Here is a 23719-nt window from a genome sequence, read left to right on the forward strand (position 1 = left end):
GGGAAATGTAGAACTGAGCAAATGGAAGTCTTGTTGGGGACAAAGAAGCAAAGTTGAGAAATGATTGAGAAATATTGGAGCAGTTAAATCTTTCTCAAACGCATCAATGTAGTCGAGTCATTCATGAATGGATGTCTTGTTTGCTGGCCATGATAGTTTATTCAGTTATCAAAGATAAAACATACATCATGAACCGAAATAAACAATAAAGGCGGAGGGAATCACACGGTCAGTTTATATTGTTAAAAAGGCCAGCACTTCCTTGGTGAAACCCAAATCATCCGTGGATGAATTTAACAAAAACAAAACAGTATCACACTCACAGCAAGGTCCAGATACAAAGGCATAGATATGATGCAACTGTTTATGACTTGGTTGAAGCTGAAGTGGAAGCTACGCGGTGGAGTCAAACACAGAAATTCAACTGCGTGTTAGAACCCAGTTCACAGCTCACCTGCTTCACCAACCTTGATCTATAACTTAAACATATAAATAACCCTCTTGGGTAATATTGTAACTTTCAACACATACAAACATTCAGCACAGCTTCACCTGCTCTAATACCTCTCTACTTTCATCCAATTGTAGTACTGGTAGTGAGGAAAGCTTGTCCACACCAAATACACTGTGGTGGTTTTGGTACATGAGGGTTTTAAAAAAGTCCTTCAGCAACCAATGTGTAAACGTAGGAACTTGTCAAACACCTTCATAATGAGGCTTGTTGCAGGAGGAAGGCATAATGGAGAGGATAACTGTGACACTGTTGAAAGTCTTTACGAGCAAAATGTTCTTCTTTTACTGGACTTTCCTCTTTCTGGAGCGGAACCGTCTCCTTCTCTGCTTGTACAGATGACGGACGTTGATGAAGAGACCTGAAAAGGTAAAAAAAAAAAAAAGATATTTGGAGACAAGAGTTTGGTGAAATGTTTTCACTGAGTGAGTGAGTGAGTGAGTGGTCCATCTCTTACCCAGGAACATGATGACGAGGTAGAGCTGAAGTGTGTAGGAGAAGCTGAGCGAGTGACCCAGCACTGCAGGGAGCGGAAGGCTGAACAAGCGTGTCTCGTCGAAGATGGCCATGGACTGGACCACCGCCACGGCTACACACCGAAGCACATGGTCAGACCACCCACACGCCCAGCATGGCACCTACGAGCAGCGTTACTCACCTTCAGCGACGACACTCAGCGGGTACAGAGGAATCCACAGGCTGTATCTGAGCCACGTCAGCAGCTTCCACTCCATCCCGATGCACGCCAGCATGTAGAACGGATACCTGCCCAAGCAGATCTGCTGTCACATACTGGATGTGTGTCTAACAGCAATGGAGCATGGACAACTGGTTGTTATTCAGATGCAGTGAGAAATTATCCCAGTCTCTGGAATCATTAGGATGTGTTAATTTCTGTTCCTTTCATTGGTTCCTGACTGAGGTCCAACTGGCCCCAGGCTCCGCGTCACCACCTCCGACTGACCGCCTCAGTCACAGTCATGGAGGAGTTCCAGCGGCAACGGGTGGTGGATTTGTTTTGTTTGTGAACATAACGCGTCTTAAGGATGAGCAAACGCCTTCGACACCATGGTAAAATGATGGAAGAGTGTTCCGTTTTTTGGTCTGTGACGCTACACACCCTCGAGCTAACAGCTAGCATGTCGGTTAGCACGGAGCTAACCGTAAGAGGAGATTGATTTGTTTTTTATAATGTCACACACGTCACATCTGCCCTACTAGAGTGATTTTTTTTTTCTTACAGTAATGTAGTGAAGTGTCCTCTGTCTCCAAATAATAGGAACTGAACTGAACTGGGGCGCTACGCTGAACACATTGTTTTAGATTATTATTCAAATAAGACTTTTTGATGTGGATCAGATATTTGATATGGGATACATATGTGTATAGTGATGATTTTAAATTCTTCTCAAGGACCGATAAAGACCTCAGTTTTAAAGAACTGGAGCTCTCTGTCAACTGTTTTATGCTTCACGGGGTTAATACATGTTCCTGGATTATGTGTCATTATTTTAATATACTTGTTGAATAATGTATGGTGCCTGAGTATCACAGTGAGATGATTTAGGCAACTTTAGGTTCAACAGAAATTCAAAATGGGTCCAAACAAAGGTAATCGCGATTAGTCGAATAATCAAAAAAATAATGAATAGATTAGACGACAAGGAAAATCATCTTTAGTTGCAGCCCTCCTCTTGACACCTTACCTACAGTGTTGCAATACATCACGGCATATCCTATCGTCACCCCTGTATCGGGACATGTTTTGAATCGCCAGACCAGTCGGACGTCCAGCCTACCTAAAGGTCTCAATGGCGCTCCACAGGTAGAAGACGAAGAAGACCACAGGTTTGTTCTGCATCTGTTCCAGACTGCCAAAGATGACGAACAAAACGACGTTTCTCCCCGCAACCTAAACATTCAGCCCATAACAGACAATGTAAACCACACATCAGTCTAAGAAACTGAGGAAACACATCATTGCACCACGAGCAAACCCACAATCTAACCACACATCAGCTGACCAACAGACTCCGTCCAGCCAGCAGTGCAGTCTACGTAGTGCGCTGCATCATCCTACCTGCTGAGCGACCGGCTGTGTTACCTGTATCATCGCAGGGAAGACGCCAGACTTCATCAAACCCAGCAAGGGGTTAATGACATCAAGCACTGCCATCATCTGACAGAAATACATCATATCAGCGATGTTGTCGAACGTGTCGTAGAAAGAGTCTGTGGAGGGAGAAAACTGGGATCATCCTTCAGGAAAGTCAGCGCACCTGAACTTACTCTCACAGTTTCCATTCAAATGACTCTGTTTCATAAAAATCCCTGCGACTAGTCGTGTTTTTATTTGCTGATAATTGAATTTATTGAATCACAGTACAAGTTTTATGGAACTGTAATTCATCATTCTCCACTTGAGAAACTAGGGCTGGGACGACATGCATTTTGCCCAGTTAGATATTTTCCTGACTTGGGTGCTGATGAATGTCGCGTTTGTGATTTATTAATTTCAAAATAAATAATAATAATAATGCACATCACGGTTTCCCACAGAAAAGCCACGGCACACTTGGTTCAGATGCAGAAAATGTTTTGTTCAAAATGTCTCCAAAAAGTGGTGGGCAATATGGCAAAACACATCATGATTTGTTTATTTACTTACTTTAAATAACTGATTCGATTTTATCACAATCTCCTTTGCACAATTTTATTCCAGTTTGGCACACTAAAAACACTGGCATAGATGGTTTTATTCCAGTGTCTACAATCCTCCAGAGCTATTCTGAGCAGCAGTTAGCAGAGTGCTCGAACATGTTAGCACAGGGCTGCCAATTCCAGGTGTAACGCTCTCGCAAAAGAGGCGTCAGGCCACACGTCCCATTTGTCTCCAAGTGGCTTAATATGTGCAATATAATATACATACATGATAATATATATATAATATGTATATGTATCATGAATGCAGTCCATGGTGCACTCGCAAAATGGCACTGTGGAGTGACAGTTGGCTGCCTTGTCATTGGTCGACATTTGACAGTAGTTGCCGTTTGAAAACAAAAAAAGTGGATATGACGTTGTGTTTTGTCACCATTTTGTTGGAAAAAAAATTAATTCTTAATATATAAATAATGGATAACATAATATAATAAATATGGATATTAAATATTGTCACAAAATAATAAATAAATCACAATACATTTGAGAATGTTTTTTCCCAGAGCAGAAACAGATTACAAGGGATAGGTTACTGTTAGTAGTTCAGTATTTTATTTTATTTTATTTTATTTTATTTGGTTCATGACTGCACTTTATTCCTAGCACTTTAGTTGGTGGGATCCCCAATGACCGTGGCAATAAAGTTGATTCTGATTCTGATTCTGATTATATTACAGTTCGCTTTTATTTAGCCAGAGGTGTCAAACCCTAAACGCAGGAGGCCAAAATTTCAAACACTGGCTGTGAGCCGAACCCAATTTATATTGACTGAACAGCCAGTTAATGGCGTTCTGGGTCAGGAAAACAGTGATTTAAACAAAATTCAACATATAAAAAGCTATGGGCAAACGTTTGGTCACCAGTTAACCTCCCTCTGCTTTGGACTGCGAGAGGAAACCAGAGTGTCTCTCATACGAACTGTGTTTGGATCGACACCTAAATAAGTACTTTGAGTTCAAACAAAGTTGGAGGAGAAAATGCTTGACCAGTGGTGTACAGGTTCCTTTTTAAAACCTGTTGCTGTGATACAAACCTTCACCAAGAACAAAGAGGCGGACGGTCATGATGACGAAGATCCAGGAGAATCCCAGGAACTGTACCAGACTGTACATGAACAAGTAACCCTTCTTCAGACCCACGTATGCTGACAAAACAAAACATGATCAATGTTTCACCGAGGCCCATGTGATCCATTCCAGTGTTGTGGAAAAAATGAGGATTAACTCACGGTCTTTGCGAATCCTTGACTCCACTCGTATATTGTTCCCCAGCTTAAGTGAAAGAGGAACAACATTTCATTCAATTATTGCAATACAGATAAGGGGAAAAAATGTGATTCATAAATCTTTTTGCACAGAATCCCACAATTATTACATGAAACAAAATCTAAACTTAGATGATATCAAAAGTACATGAAGACAATGGACATAAATAAACACATTTGCTGCTGTTTTAAGCGGTGGTAGGAATGTAGGACAATACTAACATTACAGACTTTTCATGACAGTTAAACCAAAGGATTGGCTGTGCAGACTATTGAAATGAGAAATACACTGGTGACTAACATACCATGAATCCATTATCGTCATCTTTGGCCTGACGCTCCGTCTCTGCGTCGGACTCATCCAGCCATCGGTCGAAGTCAGGAGAGAGAAAAACTGGCTTCCTCTCTTGCAGGGTCAGTCGCTCCCACCAACGCTCGCTCTGCTTCTTCACTTTGATGTCAACCTGTCGCTGGTTGGAGTTGTACTTGGCCTGAAGGTTAAAAGCTTTGGTTCGGTTGTCAATTCACAAGGGCTCCATGTGATCACGTGTCCAGGATGTTTCCTCGACACGTCACCTTTTTATATAATTCAGACATGAGGATTAACAGCAAATGAAAAGGTATAAATACCTCCGGATGGACAGGTTCCAGGAATTCCAAACTGAACTGGTACTCATTATCCCCTCGAGCTCCATGACCCATGGCTGAGAGAAAGATAATCCACTGAGATCAGTCTCCATCAACAGAAACAGCATTCATTGTATCATATAGTAACATCGCTTTGAGTGGGAATTAACCTTAATTTTATGAGAAAAAAATAGTATACTATCATTTGGAACTTGGATTCAAAACATAAATACAGTGGTACCTTGGTTTTCGAACGTCCCGGAATTTGAACAAATCGGAGTTCGAACAAAAATATCGAGATTTTTTTGCTTTGGATTTCGAACGGAAATCCAGAACTGGAATGCTCCCGAAAAAAGCCGGAAAAAACATAACGTGTGCAGACCGATCAGTTGACCCGCGACGCACTTTGTTATTGTGTATAACACAGCCTCTGTATGCAGACGTGTCCCGTTAGCTCCATTTACTGACTGTTTTTTCTTCATATTGAGGTGTAAAACCTTTCCTGTCTCCACACTGGACCGTGGTAGAGTGTCACAGGGGAGGTACTCGCTCTCCACACCTCCGAGGCTGGAGTGTGCACTCCAGGGTTTGATGTCCTGTTGTCGGCTGGAGCTCGGACAGAGATGAGGCGAGTCTGGGACAGAGCGTTACTTGGTTTATGACTTTGTCACAGCCAAACTGCACATTCAGAGCTGGACACGCACCGGGCACCTCTTCACTTCTGGAGAGACGTCACTCACTCGGCAACCCCTCCCACATGCAGCGGCCACACACATAGAGGAACAGCGCACCTGCAGCAGACACTCTACATTCACTCCTACAAAAGACTGTTTTAAGGCTTGGAACGCATTATTTCTTCTTCCATTCATTGTAATGGGAAAAATCGATTCAGATTTTGAACGAATCACATCTCGAACGGCCGTCTGGATCGGATTGTGGTCAAGAACCAATGTACCACTGTAATAATTTTTCATTTTGTTAGTGATTTTTTCAATCACAAACCTGTGAAGTGAAGGATGTTCTCTTGAAGACTGACTTCAACATTCTGAAAAGGTACAGTACAGGTCGTTATTAAGTTATATTTCCTGATGAAAATAAACAAAAATATATACATTTTTCACGTCCTTTCCTGCACTTATGCAATTATGTGCACATTTGGGATGAGTAACACAAATGAAAGACTAAAATGATGAACACACTTCTTCCATCAAAGAGTCTTCAGGGATCTCCACTAAGATTATACTGAAAAACACGAGGAACTTTTGTGATGCTGGTTAAAGACCAATGGAGAAGCCATGCGTTAAAACGTTGTGTCACAGTAGTAAGTTGTCATTAGATGCTAAACGGTGTAACTAGCTGAACAAGACACAGATGCTCTTCTACTGTTACAGTCCGAACAGGAGCCAGGAGCGGCTCATCAATGTTTCATACAGGAGGACATCTGCCAAGCACGTCAGTCAGTGTGGCTCCGTTTCCTGAGAATCCATATCCATTACGTTGGAATACATATATATATATATATATATATATATATATATATATATATATATATATATATATATATATATATATATATATATATATATATATTGATGGGGAAATGTTGCAGGAAAAATTACCAAGGATTTTATAAAACCATCAAGATCCGAATCGAAGTGGTGTCAGTAAATATTATCTTTAAAAAGTCAACTGTATGTCGTATAAATAAAAGCGCACAAACATGAGGATAAACACGCAAACTGCCGCTGCTCAGGAGAAGCTAAAACACCATGATCAGGAAATGAAGTCAAGACAAACAGGTTATCAGAGGATAAACGTATCCAGGATGTTGAGGTCCGTCATACCGAAGCATCGCTCAGCTCAACCCGCAGAAATATGTCCTTGTGCCGTTGAGCCCAGTAAACTCGCGGGGTTAGAACCTCCATCTCCAGGGTTTTTTGCGGTACCAAAAGCCGAATAGACACTGTTAAATCCGATGAACCAGTGACATTATGTGTAAGCCCCCACACTCAGGGGTTACTGACGGATGGATCAACATCCGGGAGGAGGATGAGCCTCTCCTTCAAAATAAAAGCAGAAGTCAGTGAGCGGCGTCATCATCATCATTATCAAATTGTTATTGTTATTGTTATTGTTATTGTTATTAGTGGTAGCAGTAGTACTACTACTAGTAGTAGTATATAGCATTGTACTTGTTTAGATGCATTGTTTAACTGTAGATAAAAGTTCTCAACAACGTATATATGTATGAATATGTTTTATGATCTAGTAAACTAAATATTTCAGTAGCACAAAGACAAATTTAGCAGCACACACAGGTGCGTTGTCTAAAGTTGAGTGGCAATTGAACTGCTTCTTTAAACAACAACTTTGTGACATAAAAAAAACATGAGTAATGTCTAAAACAAATAATGCACTTCTTGTAATGCACAGTTTAAAACACAAACATGTAAAATCATAATATTATATGAACATGCTTCTTATGTTATTCCGCTTACTGTACCTGCTTACTGCATAGCTGCAGCGTAGTTTTTCTAAAAGAATTTCCAGTTTTTGATCTGTCAATTCCCACCAGTAATGGAATTATGACACTGCATGATGCTGCACATTATATGAAAATCATATGCATTCCATCAAGGAATATAAAAACAATGAGTTGTTGTGTTTTATTCATCTACATTGACTCGACTCTGCTGCTCGACTTTCTTATTAAATTATTATTAAGTTATTAAATCTGACACCTGAGCATTAATTATTCACTAAAAGTGGAGATTGTCAGACTGCGCGTTCTATTTAAGAACATTCATAAACATACATATTCGTAAATTAACAGCTAAAAACTTCATTTCGAGCCAAGGGAAACCATCAAAATGGATAAAAATGTGCAGCGATTACATGATCAAGGCCACAATAACAATGCTCTGATGTCACTATACCATGACTTTGACTGCTCGCATGTTACGGCTCAGTGTTGCCTTTATACTGAACAAGGGAGAGAAATACGAAAAAGAAGTTTGGCATTAAATTAAGAAGCGTGTGGAGGGAACTCAGCGTCCTGAGAGATCTGGTGAGATGCTTCAGATAAACAACTAAAGTGACCGCAAAACAGGAGAGTAACAACTTCAAAAGTAGATTTTTTTTTTTTACATTCTGACATCGTATTTTAGATTAACCAACATTCATTGATGGTAAATATGTTAACCTTGTCTTTGTATTTTTGATATTGGGTCCAAATGGTACACGGACAAATAGAAAAGTGCATACACAGTAATTATATTGAAGGAGACGATTCGTGGGCCTGTCTGGGTTTGTTCAGAATGCGATGTTATGACTGACTTAGAGGCTCGAGTGTAAAGGCATAGAATTGGAATTGGCTTTGGTCCCAAGGTAAAACAGCATTGTTGTCGTGTACGATACATGAAAGCTTCCTCCCAAAAATATAAATTAGAAACAGTCAGGAGGACGTTTGGAAAGTAGAGGTCACACAGCAGGGCAGGTCAAGGTATAGCACTACTGTGTTTAACTGTACAGTGACAGAATTTACTCTTGGTCAAAATCAAATTAGACGTGACGTTGGTTTTACTTTTTTCTGAAGGTGAAATGACTTGTTTTAAAATATATGTTGGTTTGTACATATTTTCATTTTAAATTCAGTAGTACTTTAATTGACTTTATGATAGTTGTGTTTACCACCATCAGTCGTCCCAGTATTGTTGACCATTAATTTAATCAAATAAACCGCGATTCTGTTAATATCGCACGGCCATAGTTTCAACTTTGATCTACTTAAAAGGCATGTAAAGACTCCGTGACTGGGGGTGGGGGCCGTGAACGCACCACCGCTCGCACGCTTCACTATCTTCATGGAAGTCTTTGGTTTTTGTTTCACTTCGTCTCTGGATATTTAAGTGTTGATTGGACCATTCGATGACTGCAGGTTGTGTTGGATTGACAAATACGCGCTTTGTAAATCGACAGTGCTGTCGTGATCTGTTAGCCAGGCGTTCGTATACATTGGTAACGCCTCTATTCTATGTTCCAAAGTACAAGGACCGACTCGCGCGCGCGCGTGTGTGTGGCTTGACCCGGTGCGAGGACCTGAAACTGGACGTGAATGGGCGGCTAATCGATGGTGTTTGTGCCTCGTCTTCATAACTAGTCCTGGTTGTTTCGGGGGAGAATGAGAAGAAGAGATGAACTTCAGAATGCATCGCCCGGCGGAGCGCTTCGCTCCACGGACCTGTCGGAGCAGCAGCGCAAGAGCAAAATCATTTCCATGGTTTATGTCATCACCACCTTGGATGTCACGTGTATGTTCCTGCAGTTCTCCATAACCCCGGTGAGTAGCTCGAGCTTTACGACCTGGAGTGATAAACTTCACCGGGTGACCGTGAACTCATCACTGACGCGGAAGTGGTAGCGGCCGTGATTTTACCAAGCTGTTGTTGACTTCAGACCCACTTTAGATTCGAGAAGTGAACTGTATAGACACGTGTCTCGCCTGGACACACGTACTGCAGAGCAACAACCAGTCGCACACACACTCATCATGCAACCCAGGCATGTTCTGGGACTTTCAACCAAGTGTAGTGACATTCAGGGACCAGGATCTTGGAAGGAAATGGTCGTGTGGTCAGTTGCTTCCCAAGCGCTCAACACTTTACAGTGGCAGTTTTCACCCACACACTGCTCCAACGATCTTGTTTCCGTTCTTACATATTGGGAAAGTGGTTCAGAAGAATATGCTTTTGTGCTTGGAAGCATTTTATTCCCCTAATTTCTATCAATTTGTGGTAGAATAACTTGCCTAAGCAAACATCAACAGTGTGTTTGTCTATAATTTGTTTCCATATTGCCCTGCTGTTCTGCAAACACATTTGCTTATGCTTATACCTGTGTTGCAGTATCTGGCCAAAAAACTTGGCTTTGACACCTTATGGCTTGGATATCTGCAAACCACAGTGGGTGTCATGCAGCTGATCGGGGGTCCCATATTTGGGAGGTAAGCTGCCCGCAGACCGTCTGATCGTTTTTTCTGCCTGATGCACGAGTGCTCGAGTGCTTCTTGTGGTGACACGCGTTTCATTGAAATGCCAGATTTGCAGACCTGTGCGGCGCACGGATGGCTTTGACACTGGCGACAGCTTCGACAATCGTCTTCTTCCTGCTTCTTGGTGTTGCCGCAAATCCCTACATGCTCTTCATCCACAAATTCCCCACCATCTTCATGCATGTAATGCCTAGTAAGTCCTTATTTTCATGCATTTATATAATTTATTGCTTTGTCTTGTTTTCTTCTATGCTGTTTGTCTTGTTTATCATGGGAATCAGAATTAAATCTGAAATGAAAATGTAATATATTTACATTTAGAGCAAATATTGCGCTGGTTAATCTGCCAAATGGTGGAAGGCAGACTCCCTAGAAAGGTATCTTGCGATACGTATCCCAATACAGGAGTGGTGATACGATACGATGTCATATATCGCGATACTGCAAGTTCGGCAATATACTGTAATAAGAGCTGTCATTTTAAGGGGGGGCGATGAGAAAGTTGACTTGCATTTCCAATAGCCGTCTTTCATGTCTGCAGCTTGCCAGATGGTCCTCGCTCACCTCACGGAGCCGAGCCAGCGGGCTGATAAATTGGCTAAAATGGGTCTCTGTTTCGGCATCGGCATGATCGGTGGCTCCACGCTGGGCGGCCACATCATCGCACACTACGGGTCAGTGGCAGATCTGAGCGGTCCTGGACATATTCCTGCACTCCACATGCTCCTCTCATGCATGTGTCTTCTCCAGGGAGAGGACTGCTTGCTACTTTGGCGCTGCCGGCAGTGCCATCAATCTGCTGCTGGTGCTGCTTTTCATTCCGAAGACGACCAGAGCTCAAGATTCCCAGTCACCTGCTGAACGTAAGCACCGTCTTTTATTCAGTGGTGTGAGAACATCGGGAGTTTTTAACTGCTTTTATCCTGTTCAGCTACAATGCAGAAACAGTCTGTGTTTAGCCTCGGAGAGATCACCAGGCTGATGAGGTTCCCAGGAGTGACCCCCACTTTCCTTGTGAAGATCACTGCAGGGTTGCCAGCAGGTATGGACGGCTCTAACTTTGAGAGCAGCTGTGGATGAGGTGTAAAAATCCAATTGATTCCTTCTTGTTTCTGTTCTTTGTTGATGCTTGTGTATGTCTTTAGTGTTACTATGCTGCCGACACAGTGTCCTATGGTGGGAAGAATGAAGGCGATCATCCAATCTTGACTGTAGTTTATCATTTCATACGTGGGAGATGATCAGTGTTTTGCTCAGTGTGGTGTGAGAGCATGACGTGAAGTTGTTGCTTTTGATCGGAAATGTGATTTTAAGCAAAGCTGAAAGATGGAAATCTTCTCCTTCAGGGATCTTTCAGGTGATGTTCTCCATCATTGCAACGGAGTTCTTCCTGCTCAAGCCGGAAGAGAACGGCTACCTGATGGCGTATTTCGGAATCATCCAGATGGTTAGCAAACATCCTCGTGATGCATGTGGTGCGATTGTAACAAGAGTCTGAATGTGTCCTCAGATTGTTCAGGGCGGCGTGATCGGGCGGCTCACAGCCAGATACTCGGAGAGCTCTTTGCTGCTCTGCTCCATCGCAATTTCTGCCTTTGTTGGACTGGGACAGGTAACATGAGGAGCATGTTGTGCATATATTTTAAACAATTCAGTTTGCATTGTCTTCCATCAGGAGGGTTGATGCTTCCATGGGTTTATCATGCTGTATGACCTCACACCAGCTGATCAGAGTTCATGTTTATCTCTGCTGTGTCAGCATTATTAAGACTCAGCCCTGTGTTAATGACTCAAACCCTCCTGGGTTTTTTTTCACCTCATACAACTTGTACTTGTAATGAAAATGTGATGTACATTTAAGGTTATTTACTGGTCGATTCCACATGCAGAATATACATTTTAATAACTGACACTGAGATGTCTTCTCTCACTCTCCACTTCATACAAAGAGACTTCATCAGAAAAGTGTTCTTTTTCAAGGCGTACATGACGACTGTGTTCCACTTCTGCCTCACCGTCATCCCCATGATGTTCTCGCTCAGCATGTTCAACATCATCACCGAGAGCATGCTCACCAAGAGCGTGCCCTCAACTGACACTGGTACCGTCTTCATTCCATATTTGAACTGACTTGGACTTGAGTTTTTGCTCAATTCAGTGATAAACAAATCCACACAGGCACAATGGTGGGACTCTGCGCGTCCATCCAGTCTCTCCTCCGCACCATTGGACCAACTGTGGGAGGCTACCTGTACGAGAACCACGGCGTCTCCTCTCTGGGCTTCTTTCAATTTACAGTGAACACCGCCGTCTTCATCTACCTGCTGCAGCGCCGCCTCAAAAAGAAAGTGGAATAAAATTGACATCTATAGGCTTTGTAAACATTTCAGTTTTAGGCGATTTTAATTCCGATTTTATCAAAAATGATTCCTGAAATTGCGTCAGTCCATATCCTTTCAACGTCCTACATGCAGTTGGCCACTAGATGGCACTAAATCATACTCTTTCCTGATGCTCTTCTGAAGTGCACTTTAAACGCTAACACTTTTTAAGAACTTAAAATGTATTTAAACTAAACTTCTTACGTAGACCTGTGGCATTGTGGTTTTATATGCTAAGTCTGTTTTTCAATAAACCTTAAGACCACTACATTTGTCCGTTGATTATTACACTAACATAATGGTCTGTTTACTTATGTTATTTTTTTTATGTTAGTTTATAACACTTGAATGATCCAGCAAAGTGTAATAGCAATATGAACGTCTCAAATTAAGAGAATCTCTGGGTAAATCGCTGCTGAGCTGTGGCTTGGTGATTCAGTCACACAACCAGGTAAGGTCACTAGTGGAGACCAGGTTTTTCATCATAGTTCCTGACCAACACCACACAATGACAGAAGCCATGGCATTTTCCACGCACTATTGCAAATGAAAACAACACTCTCAAGTCCTCTTTTGGTCCAAGATTTCGAATGTAAACTTTGAATGTAGGTTGCCTCAGCGTTTGTGGGTGAGATATTCTTCTATTGCTTCCATGAAGATTTTAGAATGAACTTGAACTGAAATCTTATTTTATTTTTTCGGCCTCCCATTTTCCTCCCACTTCCTCTTGACCACTTGAACTCATTTTTTGAAACCTGGCGTGCTGACACAGTAAATACAGTAACAGTGGTAATAGTTTTTTTTTTTTCTACAGTGCCCAAGCTGTTTCCGCCCCCCATGTTTGGTCATCAGAGACAGTAATCTGCATATCAATGACACATTAAAATCATTCTGAATCGGTTGCTTAAACGGACGTGGTGTCGCTTCAGGGATTAATTCCAGCTGGTTCAGCAGAATGAAATTATGTTTCTCTACCGGTGCAGAAGGACAAGTGAACGTGTGACTGATTATCATGTGTATTTGCTGTGGAGCATATTTGGCGGCCAGTTGTGATGTCACAAAATCCGCAGCAGGTGTCTCATTGTTTCCCCGGAATACGACAGTTTCACACATTGCACTGTACAATCCCACACGATTACAGCCTAATCCAGCAGTAGGGGGCCACCGCTCCATGATTTATTATGAATCATGTGACTGGATGTTCTTTCCTCATTTGTCGGTTCAATCTGTGACACAAACAGACTCATTTTCAGTTAAATAATAAAGTGTTTTGAAGACTTTTGAATTATTTACCTTGTGCTAGCACCAACAGAGACACAAGCCTAGTAGAGACTTAGTGTTTTACACATCTAATTGGAAAGTCATCAATGGTATTTCACTGGCAAGTATAATAAATGTTAAATAACCCGAGACTTTGGGTGGATTTCATTTTAAGCACAACCAAAAGTGATGCAGTACTTTTACAGTCCTGTGTTCGGTTTGGGAAGATGGTTCTGTCTGAATCTCCTTTTCTACAAGCGTAACCCAGTAAACAGTGACAGTGATCATGTTGAATTCAAATTTCATTTAGACACTCAACCCTTGTAGAATGCCATGTTATTGCACAATTGTCTCTCTCGTCTTGATATCGTTCACTTTTTGGTTGTTGGGTAGCTTATACTTCTTATACTGTTTACATTTTTTTTTTGTTTTTTTACTTAAGACCATTTATATTTTGCACTAATGCCTATTTATTTTTACGGTCTTATATATTTCCACAGTACCGGAACGTTAAGTATCGTAATTTCATGTATTTCATGTATGTACTACATATGATAGAATTGACCTAGTTGTAACTATTTTAAGGGCTTCAATTGCTGTGGTACATGATGGGATTCCAAGGACAGAAGAGGTCAAAAAAGAAAGAGGCCATTTGTCCACTACTACAGTACATGTGCTACATCTGATGCAAGACGTCCATAATTCCCACTACTTTACTCCCATTCCAAGAGATTGCCAAGACTGAGTGTGGATTTAATCCCTGGTCTTCTGTGTGGCTGACCTGTCTCTTCACAGAGAGGCACAGCTTGAAAGAACATCTCAAAAAGTAGAAACACCTCTTGACGGAGTCTTGGTGTGTGGCAGTTTAAAGAAAATATTCATCACTTATCTGTCCACAAAAATTGCATGAACACACTTTTGGGATGCTCAGACGAGGGTAGCACATCTGATTCCCACAGTGCCGATAATAACCGTCGGCTCAGTTGACCAAAGCAGTCTTTATTTCAGAGTCTAACACTCACATTTTAAATGACTTTTGAATTTTTCCGTGATAAACACTGAAGGGCCTGTAGAGGAGTTGAAGGCTGTCACCCTATCTGTGAGTCCAGGGGGGGTCGGCCCTGACCACAGGAGGGGGTGCCTTGTTACACTTGGTCCTTTGAGTCAGTGGGGAGCAGGGACAATGCTGCTGTTAACACTCCTGACGGGGACCTTTGGGTCCTCTGAAAGTTTAATGTGACTCTGCCAGCGACCTGCACTCACCGAGGTCAGAGATGAGCCGGGCCCGGCAGCGCTCCAAGGTTGCTTGTGTGGCTGACTGGAAACTAAATGCCAAAGAGGGGGCACGGATAATGAGGCGTCTCTCTCCACCTGCCGCCTGCTGATAGCAGGATCACTGTCACACTTAAAAAGACGACAGGTTACTTTTCTGATTTGCCCCTGCAAGCCGGGGAGGCAGAGGAGCCTTCGACCTAAATGATTTATACCAAGGCTTTCTTATGTCCAGTAGGGGGTCCTACACAGGGTCTTCACTTACTGTAATGAGCCAGCGTCGGACAGTTTACGTGATCTGTTTTCAGGTGACCTGAGCAGAGACTGCAAACACAGACAGAATTGCAACATGTCCGAGGGGTTTCAGCAGTTAGGATTGTGGAGCAAAATGTTTTGTCTTTATGGTTTTTAGTATGGACCTAGTTTTCCCTTAAACCACGCTGATGTTACACAGGCTTTGATGGATTTAAAGTCTTCCCAAGATGTTTCCAAGGTGTAAGTGGGTCAGATCAGGACCGTTTCCCAGCCACTCAGCAACATCTAATAAGTTAAGTCAGCTTTTTTTTTTTGCAAACTTTAGCTCCTCCATTCAAATCTATTGTGTTCTTCGGTTTAAATTTGTGGAATTGGGGCAAAGAACGATGACAATTTCTGACAGGATGTGTCAACGTAAAAAGTGTTGAAGGTTCTTCTTGCTGAAGAGAAGTGGAGTCAAAGTGAGGATGCAGATTATCAGCGGTAAATTGTATTGACCAGATTCAAACAGCATTGGGTGCTGACAGACTGGAGTTAAAACCGTGTCATCCGCAGGCTGCTGCTGGACAGAAGACTGTTGCCCCTTAGCTGTGGCCCGAGAGGCAACAGTTTAGTGTAACTCACGTACAGGCATGAGCCAATCGTTATTTGGGCCCTACTCAACCTTAACATTGCCACAGTTTATGGTTCAATATCTATCTATATCTAGTCACAATTCCAACTCTTATCATGACACCGTCATGATCAGCCTAACTCATGTGTATTCAATGCAAAGCTGGAGCATGAAATCTGTAAGTAGCACTTCTTGCTTTGTATTCATCAGAAACAATAGGTGGGATCAGGATGCTTCGTGTCTCTAGAGGCCCCACCCACATCAAACCTTTTATTTAGTCAGGATTTGGCTCAGAGAATCACACTTACCACCGCCACACACCAGTGCGGGTGATAGTAGGGAGAAGAGGGCACAAGTACCTGTCTAATATTTTGGGAGCGTATCGTGGTGTCTACTGTAGGTCCGCCACAATAACACCAAATGTCTGACCTAGTTTATGTTGTTTTATTTTACTGGTCTGGCTTCTCTGTGACGTTGTAGTGTACATGACAATGCAATAATTCAAATTCAAGTGTCAGAATCATGTGGATTGTCAAAGGTAACTGCAGCTGGAACTATGAGGCTGAGTGGCCTGGCTACACACAATACAATCCCCAGGGTGCACCTTGATATTGTGAGGCTTGTTGGTGTAAGTCCTGGAATCGTAAAGCTAAACAGCTAGATATGCCGCCAAAGTCAGTGAAGTCGAATCCACGGCCAATCCACCGTTTCCGCCGAGATGTTCTCTCCTCAGCTCATATGTCTGTCATGGACACCATAAAGTTCAGTTTAATTCAGAATCAGAATCAGCTTTATTGCAGCAGCCTCCTGCCAGAAGGAAGAAGGACATACAGTCCATGACCAGGGTGAGAAGGGTCGGCTCTGATCTGACCTGTACATCTCTGACTTTATTGCTGTTCTAGTTTTAAAAGCCAGACGAAACAGCACAAGTTCCAAAAAAAAATTATTGCTGTTCAACATTAATGTGCGTCTATCTCAACAAAAACATGCAACATTTAGAGTTTATTTGCATGTAACTTGCCTAGTGGTTAGCACATCTTGCCATGAAGCCAGAGATTGACTCTGAAGTTTAAGGAATGGAACACTTTCAATTTTAATGCACAGAGCGGATGAGAGAGAGTAACTTTCTTTACTTCTCATTTTTTGAAGAAAAAAAAAATGGGTTCAAAATTGGCCTCCGTTCTCATGCAGGCACCAATGTTGTCAAGGAACCAACTTGAACCTCAAGGTCTTCTGGACCGTATCTCAAAGAGAAGAGAGACAGAAGTTTGTTTATCTTTTATTCCAGGGTCAACTAGTAGCGTATGATTTAACCAAATGAATGAGATGTTCACATCTAAACCAGATCTCCGCCATGTTTTTTTGCCCTTAGCTACTGATGCCCTTCAATTGATTCATGTTAATGGAAGTGTTATACCTCCCTTTAAGCACTTAATTCTCTGCATTATTACCCAAACCCCACGATGTGCATGTTGTACTTCTTGTATAGTTTATGTGTTCCCACCAAGAGCATCAAACTGGGGAGAGTAAAGTAGCTCTTTTTTTCTTTCTGTGATCAAACTCTGCATGCTACTTTATTGTAGTAACTACGCATAAAATCAATATCAAAACATTTTTTTAATTTTTTTTAATTTTAAGGGTTACATCTAATGCAAGTTTTCAAATTGGTTGCTTTGTTCCAAACACTCATTTTCCACTGTCAGATGGATAAGGACAACAGGGCCTTTACATGTGTGAAGTCACGAGCAACACAGTCTGTCGGAGCCAATGTTTAATGGAATGGCAACAGTATCACCCATATTTGTTTGTCAGGGACACACATATTGTGTAAAGCTCGAGCGACCAGTCTCTGGTCACATGCTTGCCTGCATCTTCTGCTCTATTAAACATGGAGTAATAGTGAGTACCATCCAGCACCTCTTGACAATGAAACGTATTCCACATTAGTAGTCTACTGAATGCATTTTACTACAGTATTGGTTACAGGCCCATTAAACAAGAAATTACAGTTTATACTGACTCATTCAACGCCAAGCTACAACTTCAATGGATGCTTCTCTGGACGTGGCGTCGCTGTTGTCTCCATGGCCTCCTCGCAAGTCACTTCCTGTCAGACATTCAGAAGGTCCCAGGCTCTGTTCAATGAAAACTATTCATACAAGTTTTAAACATTTTTTTCTTTTGAATATCAAAAAACCAACAACAATCGAGGAACCTTGAGCTCTTGTTTATCCTTCACGGTGACAGAAATCATGTCCTGCTGCTGCTGCTGCTGCAACAGATGACACTCAGCCGAGGACCTCATGGAGTTTTGGAGGTGGCCACAACAGAGAAACATGATCTTCAGGAGGTTTTGTCTCGGTGTAATCAGACAGCCACATCATCAATCGGGAGAGGGGGAATTACACAGGTGACAATGGCAGATAAGATAATAAGCGGGGCCACAGCGACCCGCTGGGCGCGGGCTCCGGTTCCAGTCCTGATTACATGGCAGCCACTGCAAACCTTCAGTCCTTCAGTGAGGGTCCAATCACAGGCCATGAAAGCATGGGATAGGTTGGACTAGTTGAAATAAATATTGATGTATGGTAAACTCTAAAAAATCTTTTTCTAGAATTCTGAGTTCAGGTCAAAGAAAGCAATGAAACAATGAGGAAATTCACCTTGTCAGTGGTACCAGAGGCCTGATACCAGCAGCCATGTGTCCCTGTGTGTCAGCAGCTCTGAGCCTGATGACGTCCGGCGTCTCCAGCACGCTTGGGTCCACACTCTCACTGTCTGACATGTGCCACTGCGGGCTAATCCTTCGCTGACGCCTCTGTGTAGCATCACACTGCGCGGCAAATGACCACAGCCATGACCTCATGGTCCAACGGGCCCCTGTGACATCAGCGTGCCCACTTTTCTTTTTCATCAGGAGCCGTCACAACAGTTCCTCTGGAAAACAGTTTCTGTCAATAATCTCCCTTTGGTGCACTCAGATGACCATATCGGGGGATTGTCTCTTTGGGATTTGGGCGGTTTCAGATTTACACATGGACGAAGAAAAGAGAGGATGTGCGTATCATTTTGAATTATCGCTGAGCCGATTAGATCACAATATGAGTCTTTTGTGAAAGGCGGGAAAAGAGTGTGGCATCTGTCTGCATGAGTGGTTGTAAGCTCATGTCTCATATGCTGCGGCAGCTGTGTCCGTCAAATCTGACTGTTATGACTCCGTTTGTTAGTGATGACGCGACCAGAAGGAGATGAACATCATCTCACATGGTTGGGATTTTTCATTGGTGATGAAATGAATGGTCAATTTCAGTTTGAGAATATTTTGTAATGGAATTATTCATCATAAAATGCACTTTTGTTACCCATAATTGATGGTTTCAAGCATGAACCATTACATAGCAAACAGGAAAGTCCAATTCAAATGATTCTTTTTTTTTGTATTAAATGAATCATCATTTTCATATTACATATTCATATTATTATAATTACATAATTTCAAACCAACATTCACAAATCAAATAGTCTTGTTTAAAGTGTAAATTAGTCTTTAAATAGATAAATGTACATTACTCTGATGAAATAATAGTTCCTTCAGTAAGCACCATTATTCATAAAAAAATGTAGTGTAATGTGACTGAGCAATATTATTTATTTTAAAATAAATGTTCTTATTCAAAGAAATTCAAAAACGTGATCTAAAGGTCGTCTGCTCTCAGTTAGCGGAGAACATTTACATCTAAGCTGAAGACGCTAACGCGCCTTTGATATTTACACGCTCAATTGATTTCCTCTCTGTGATCATTATTTGGATGGCAGATGGTGGTCCGTAATCCCAGCTCCCTATTGGTCTGGCCCCTCGTACACCAGCGACCTCCTCCCACTCCAACATGCGGTGACCCTCTAACTCGTCCCCCCATTCGGGGAAAAAAAAAAACAAGCTGCGCGACCAAAGAGCTGCTTTGCACTGGTCAGTAAAGGCTGTGTCAGCAGTCAGTAGATGAGCCGCAGGGGTGAGGAGTGGGTGACACTCACATGAGACTTGTTGATGCAACACACTGATACGCTATGTACAGTATCGATGCTGATCTAACAACCAAATACAGCTCTGAGCTTGGTTGTATTTCCAAAAGAAAAAAGAAAACGGTCTCCACGATTTAAAAAAATTACAGCATCAAAATATATTATTACACATTATTACACGTTCACAAACATACACAAGAATCCATATTTGTCAGCCTTAATTTCAGTGCCACCTGTGTATAGCGCCGATATGTGGAAAGTGTGACGCTGACTCCCAGTCACCACCGTCCTGCAGTACTGTATGTGAACCATACATCTTCGACGGCCCGTTTCACCCCAAAGAAATGAAACAATGGTCATTTCAGTTACCTCATTTGCAGTAATCTCCTTGCCTCTTCTGCGTTTCCACCGGGCCCCTAATCTTATCTAAAGTCATCTCGACTAATCCTGCGCAGCGGCAACAGTGGTCGAGGTGAATTAGGTCTTTGACTGATAGCCATCTGCCAGACGTGCGTCTAATTAGTTTGTTTTACGCATGTAATGCAAAAGAAACGAGGTGTCAGAGGTAGGATGTCATGGAGACAATACCTCTGGAATTCAGCCGAGGACCTGTCTGCACTCTGAATGATCATTTCAGATGCGATTAAGCCACATGTGGCCCTTTGCCTGTGTTTTAATGTGGCCCTATGAGGTCTTAATATAATTCTATATTTAGAATATGTATTTAATATACATTTAATATGATCTGTTTTCCGTCCCCCATAGTTGGTGATAGTCATCCTAAAAATATCATTTGACAATATCACTAAATAAATTAATAATGGTGTCTCGTAATATTAATAATATTAAAAATAAATTATAATATTACATTATATTACAATCCTTATATAAAATGATGCAAAATATAGTTTAACAACATATTTAAGTGTTCATTTTCCGCTTGTTTTTTTTTATTTTTAAATATATATATATATATATATATATATTACAGTCACAAATGTCTGTTTTTCTTTTTCTACCGTACACAACAGTTGCTGTGTGTAACGTCGCCCCCTTAACTGCCCACCATTGGTTTACTGGTCTAGTTTAATAGTGGCAGAGCACCAATAAAATAACAATCAAATAAAATTTGCTCTGTGTAATGCTATTTTACAGCTCAGCTCCAAGGCTACTATGGTCAACTGAAGAGGAAGAAGCTCATGTTCAGAGAGCACATGAACTTTCAAAGTGAGCACCAGGGTGGAGATGAAGCAGAGTTTTTAACCCTCTAAAGCTTTGTTTGGTGACACACGCAGTGTGTTGCCTCTCTCTGTGGGGGGTCCCACTGAGACTATTTTTCTTTACAGAACTAAAAAGAAGCGCAATACAATGACATTGGGAAAGGTTTTGAAAAAAATCCAATGAATGATCAAGTTTTTTAAATGTAAACAGACAGTCTGTATTTGCTGTTATATGAATGAGCCAGAGTTTCTTTCGTCATGTCTGTGTCCTGTGAAGCAAATTGAGGACACAATTTTTATTTTCTTTGTTTCTCATCTATTCTTTGAAGCACACAAGGCTTCTGCTTTCATCCAACATTGTGTCGCACGTTTCCTCTTTTGTTGTGTGGGTTGAATAGAACGCAGTTTTAATTAATACAAGCAGCAGCGGCAGCAGCAGTTGGCTGGCAAGTGGCTCTCAGTAGTTCTGTGAAACAAACCGAGGGGCCCTGAGCTGCATCAAGAGGCTCAGCGCAGGTCCAATCTGACATTTATCTCTCCGGGCCGTTTTGCTGATGGCAGCGCGACGTCGCTTTAGGAAGCAGCTGTTTACTGTCAGAGATCTAGGTCAGGACAGACCGAGCTGGACGTACACCGCGTCCGAACACAAAAACACAAAGCATCTATCGTCTTCAAAACAATGCACACAAAAGCTCGGTTATTCTGCAAATATGAAATGTGTTTGGATGCTGCCCGCTGAGGTGTGACATCATCAGGAAGACATGGATCTAAAGGTTGATTCTCATGGAGCTATTGAAGCAAGACCCAGGGCTTTTGGAACCAGAAAGAATATTTATTCACAGCTCAACGTCCACTGATCCAAGTGGAAGATAAAGATCTGGTGTCAGAACACCTGACATGCAGGTAAGAGGCTCAGCAGCCGCAGTCAGAAGGTTTATCACGCTGTTATATAACGCCCCCCCGACACACTCACACACACTGGTGGAGGGATGCCGTCGTCAGCAGTGATCAGATCAGATTTAATTCCTCTCCTTCATCTCCACGCCCGCCCTGAGTTTTCCTCATGATGCATGATAATACGTCGCATGTGCTCAGGTCAAACGTGTTGCTGCACACCATAACCAGGAGTTCAAACTGGCTTAATCATAAGCCCTCTTTTCTTTAAATCTTGACCACATCTTTCTATGTTGCGAGTTCATGCAAATGTAACTATACACAACCTGTATCTGCAACCTTGTCATCGGCTTTACGTGAGGATGGTCTGAGTTTGTAACGTCTCACGCTGCCTGCATTGGTTTCCTCTGGGCACTTCAAGCTTCCTCCCACAGTCCACAGATGTGAACAGGTGTCTTGTGTGTCAGCATATTATAATAATACAGTAATTTCCAGACTATAGTGCGCACCAGAATATTAGCCGCACCTACTAAATTTAAGAAGGAAAATAGATCTTGTTCATACATAAGACACACCGGTCTGTCATCCCCAGGTTCAGTGGTGCTCCGGCTGGAAAACGCTTTTCAAAACTAGCTTTGAAAACAGGGTTCAGCATCGAGAGTGAGGAACTAGCAGAAACAAGATGCGTAATATGGACTGTATTGATTTATCCAGACAAGGTGTGCGATCAAGTCCGCAGCCAAAACCCGACTCGCTTGTGTTCACGTCTGACTTTTGAGCCAAACGCACTTCATCTCAAGACAGTGTCTCACATCTTTCATTCACTTTGAAGCCCTCAAAATGCATTGTTTTCGCCCGCGTGCCCAAAGTTCCAACATCACTGCCAGTCTCAGCGGCTGCTTCTCGAGTCCAGACCTCCAGGAGATCGACTCTGTTGACCGAGATTTGGACACGCGGGCGAAAACGACGCATTTTGAGTGTTTCAAGAGGGAAAAAAAGCCTCTGATTTCAACCTGAAAAAATCTATATATTAGCCGTGCTGTTGTATAAGCCACAGGGTGGAGACCGCGACAAAAAGGTAGCGGCTTATTGTCATATATATATATATATATATATATATATATATATATATATATATATACAGAATACAGAATACCTCGGAATACAGAATACCTCAAATCCAGCGTCGCCTCTATCGTGACCTGAAGCCAGGGCCTTCACTTCGGTGGCTACCATGGCGAGCCAGGACTTAGCAATAGACATTAAGTGCATTATTACGTTCATAACGTTGCGTAACCCATCCCGCTATTCCATGAGTCCTAATATTAGACTGTTAATCTATTTGTCTTGGCATAATCTATGGACCCGCTCGTGTCAGCAAGTCTTCAACTAAAACTCATCTTGATGGTGTCACTGAGTTCCAGGGATTATTCTCATTATGTAAAGTGTCACACTGCTGCCATCAGGTTCCAGACATGCGTGTTGTTTCTTCAAACATGGTCCTCAGGATTCTTCAATCATCTGTGCAAATGTCCGTGCGATAACCGCTGCGCTGTCTGTGAAGTTTTATTAATAAAACATCAGCAATAATTCTTACCTCATGACATATTTAAAGGCTCATATTAATAAGC

At 42.1% G+C, this 23719-nt stretch overlaps 2 protein-coding genes across 8 annotated transcripts; one reads left to right on the forward strand and one right to left on the reverse strand.

The window, feature by feature from the left end:
* Positions 1–136: 136 nt before the first annotated feature.
* LOC128759518 (very-long-chain (3R)-3-hydroxyacyl-CoA dehydratase-like) lies at positions 137–8431 on the reverse strand. 2 transcript variants are annotated; one of them, XM_053866531.1, is made up of 11 exons: positions 8411–8431; positions 6126–6168; positions 5127–5200; positions 4802–4987; positions 4461–4503; positions 4266–4376; positions 2616–2743; positions 2311–2423; positions 1170–1276; positions 969–1100; positions 137–872 (listed from the first exon to the last, which is right to left on the reverse strand). In XM_053866531.1, the coding sequence occupies exons 3-11, from the start codon at positions 5196–5198 to the stop codon at positions 796–798; spliced, it is 969 nt and encodes a 322-aa protein (XP_053722506.1). In that variant the 5' UTR covers positions 5199–5200; positions 6126–6168; positions 8411–8431; the 3' UTR covers positions 137–795. The 2 variants fall into 2 exon arrangements, with proteins under 2 accessions (XP_053722506.1, XP_053722505.1); XM_053866530.1 differs by lacking the exon at positions 8411–8431 and adding an exon at positions 6968–7176.
* slc22a18 (solute carrier family 22 member 18) lies at positions 8094–12822 on the forward strand. Of its 6 annotated transcripts, none has more exons than XM_053866525.1 (11): positions 8094–8190; positions 9283–9462; positions 10028–10125; positions 10221–10366; positions 10715–10847; positions 10924–11036; positions 11105–11215; positions 11520–11620; positions 11684–11785; positions 12154–12274; positions 12352–12822. In XM_053866525.1, exons 2-11 carry the CDS (start codon positions 9304–9306, stop codon positions 12528–12530), a joined length of 1263 nt encoding a protein of 420 aa, XP_053722500.1. In that variant the 5' UTR covers positions 8094–8190; positions 9283–9303; the 3' UTR covers positions 12531–12822. The 6 variants fall into 6 exon arrangements, with proteins under 6 accessions (XP_053722500.1, XP_053722499.1, XP_053722503.1 ...); XM_053866524.1 differs by having other exon boundaries at positions 8163–8311; XM_053866528.1 differs by having other exon boundaries at positions 8163–8311; positions 12123–12274; positions 12352–12500.
* Positions 12823–23719: the final 10897 nt, after the last annotated feature.

The sequence above is a fragment of the Synchiropus splendidus genome, chromosome 5 (genome assembly GCF_027744825.2).
Source record: "Synchiropus splendidus isolate RoL2022-P1 chromosome 5, RoL_Sspl_1.0, whole genome shotgun sequence".
Taxonomy (NCBI): domain Eukaryota; kingdom Metazoa; phylum Chordata; class Actinopteri; order Syngnathiformes; family Callionymidae; genus Synchiropus; species Synchiropus splendidus.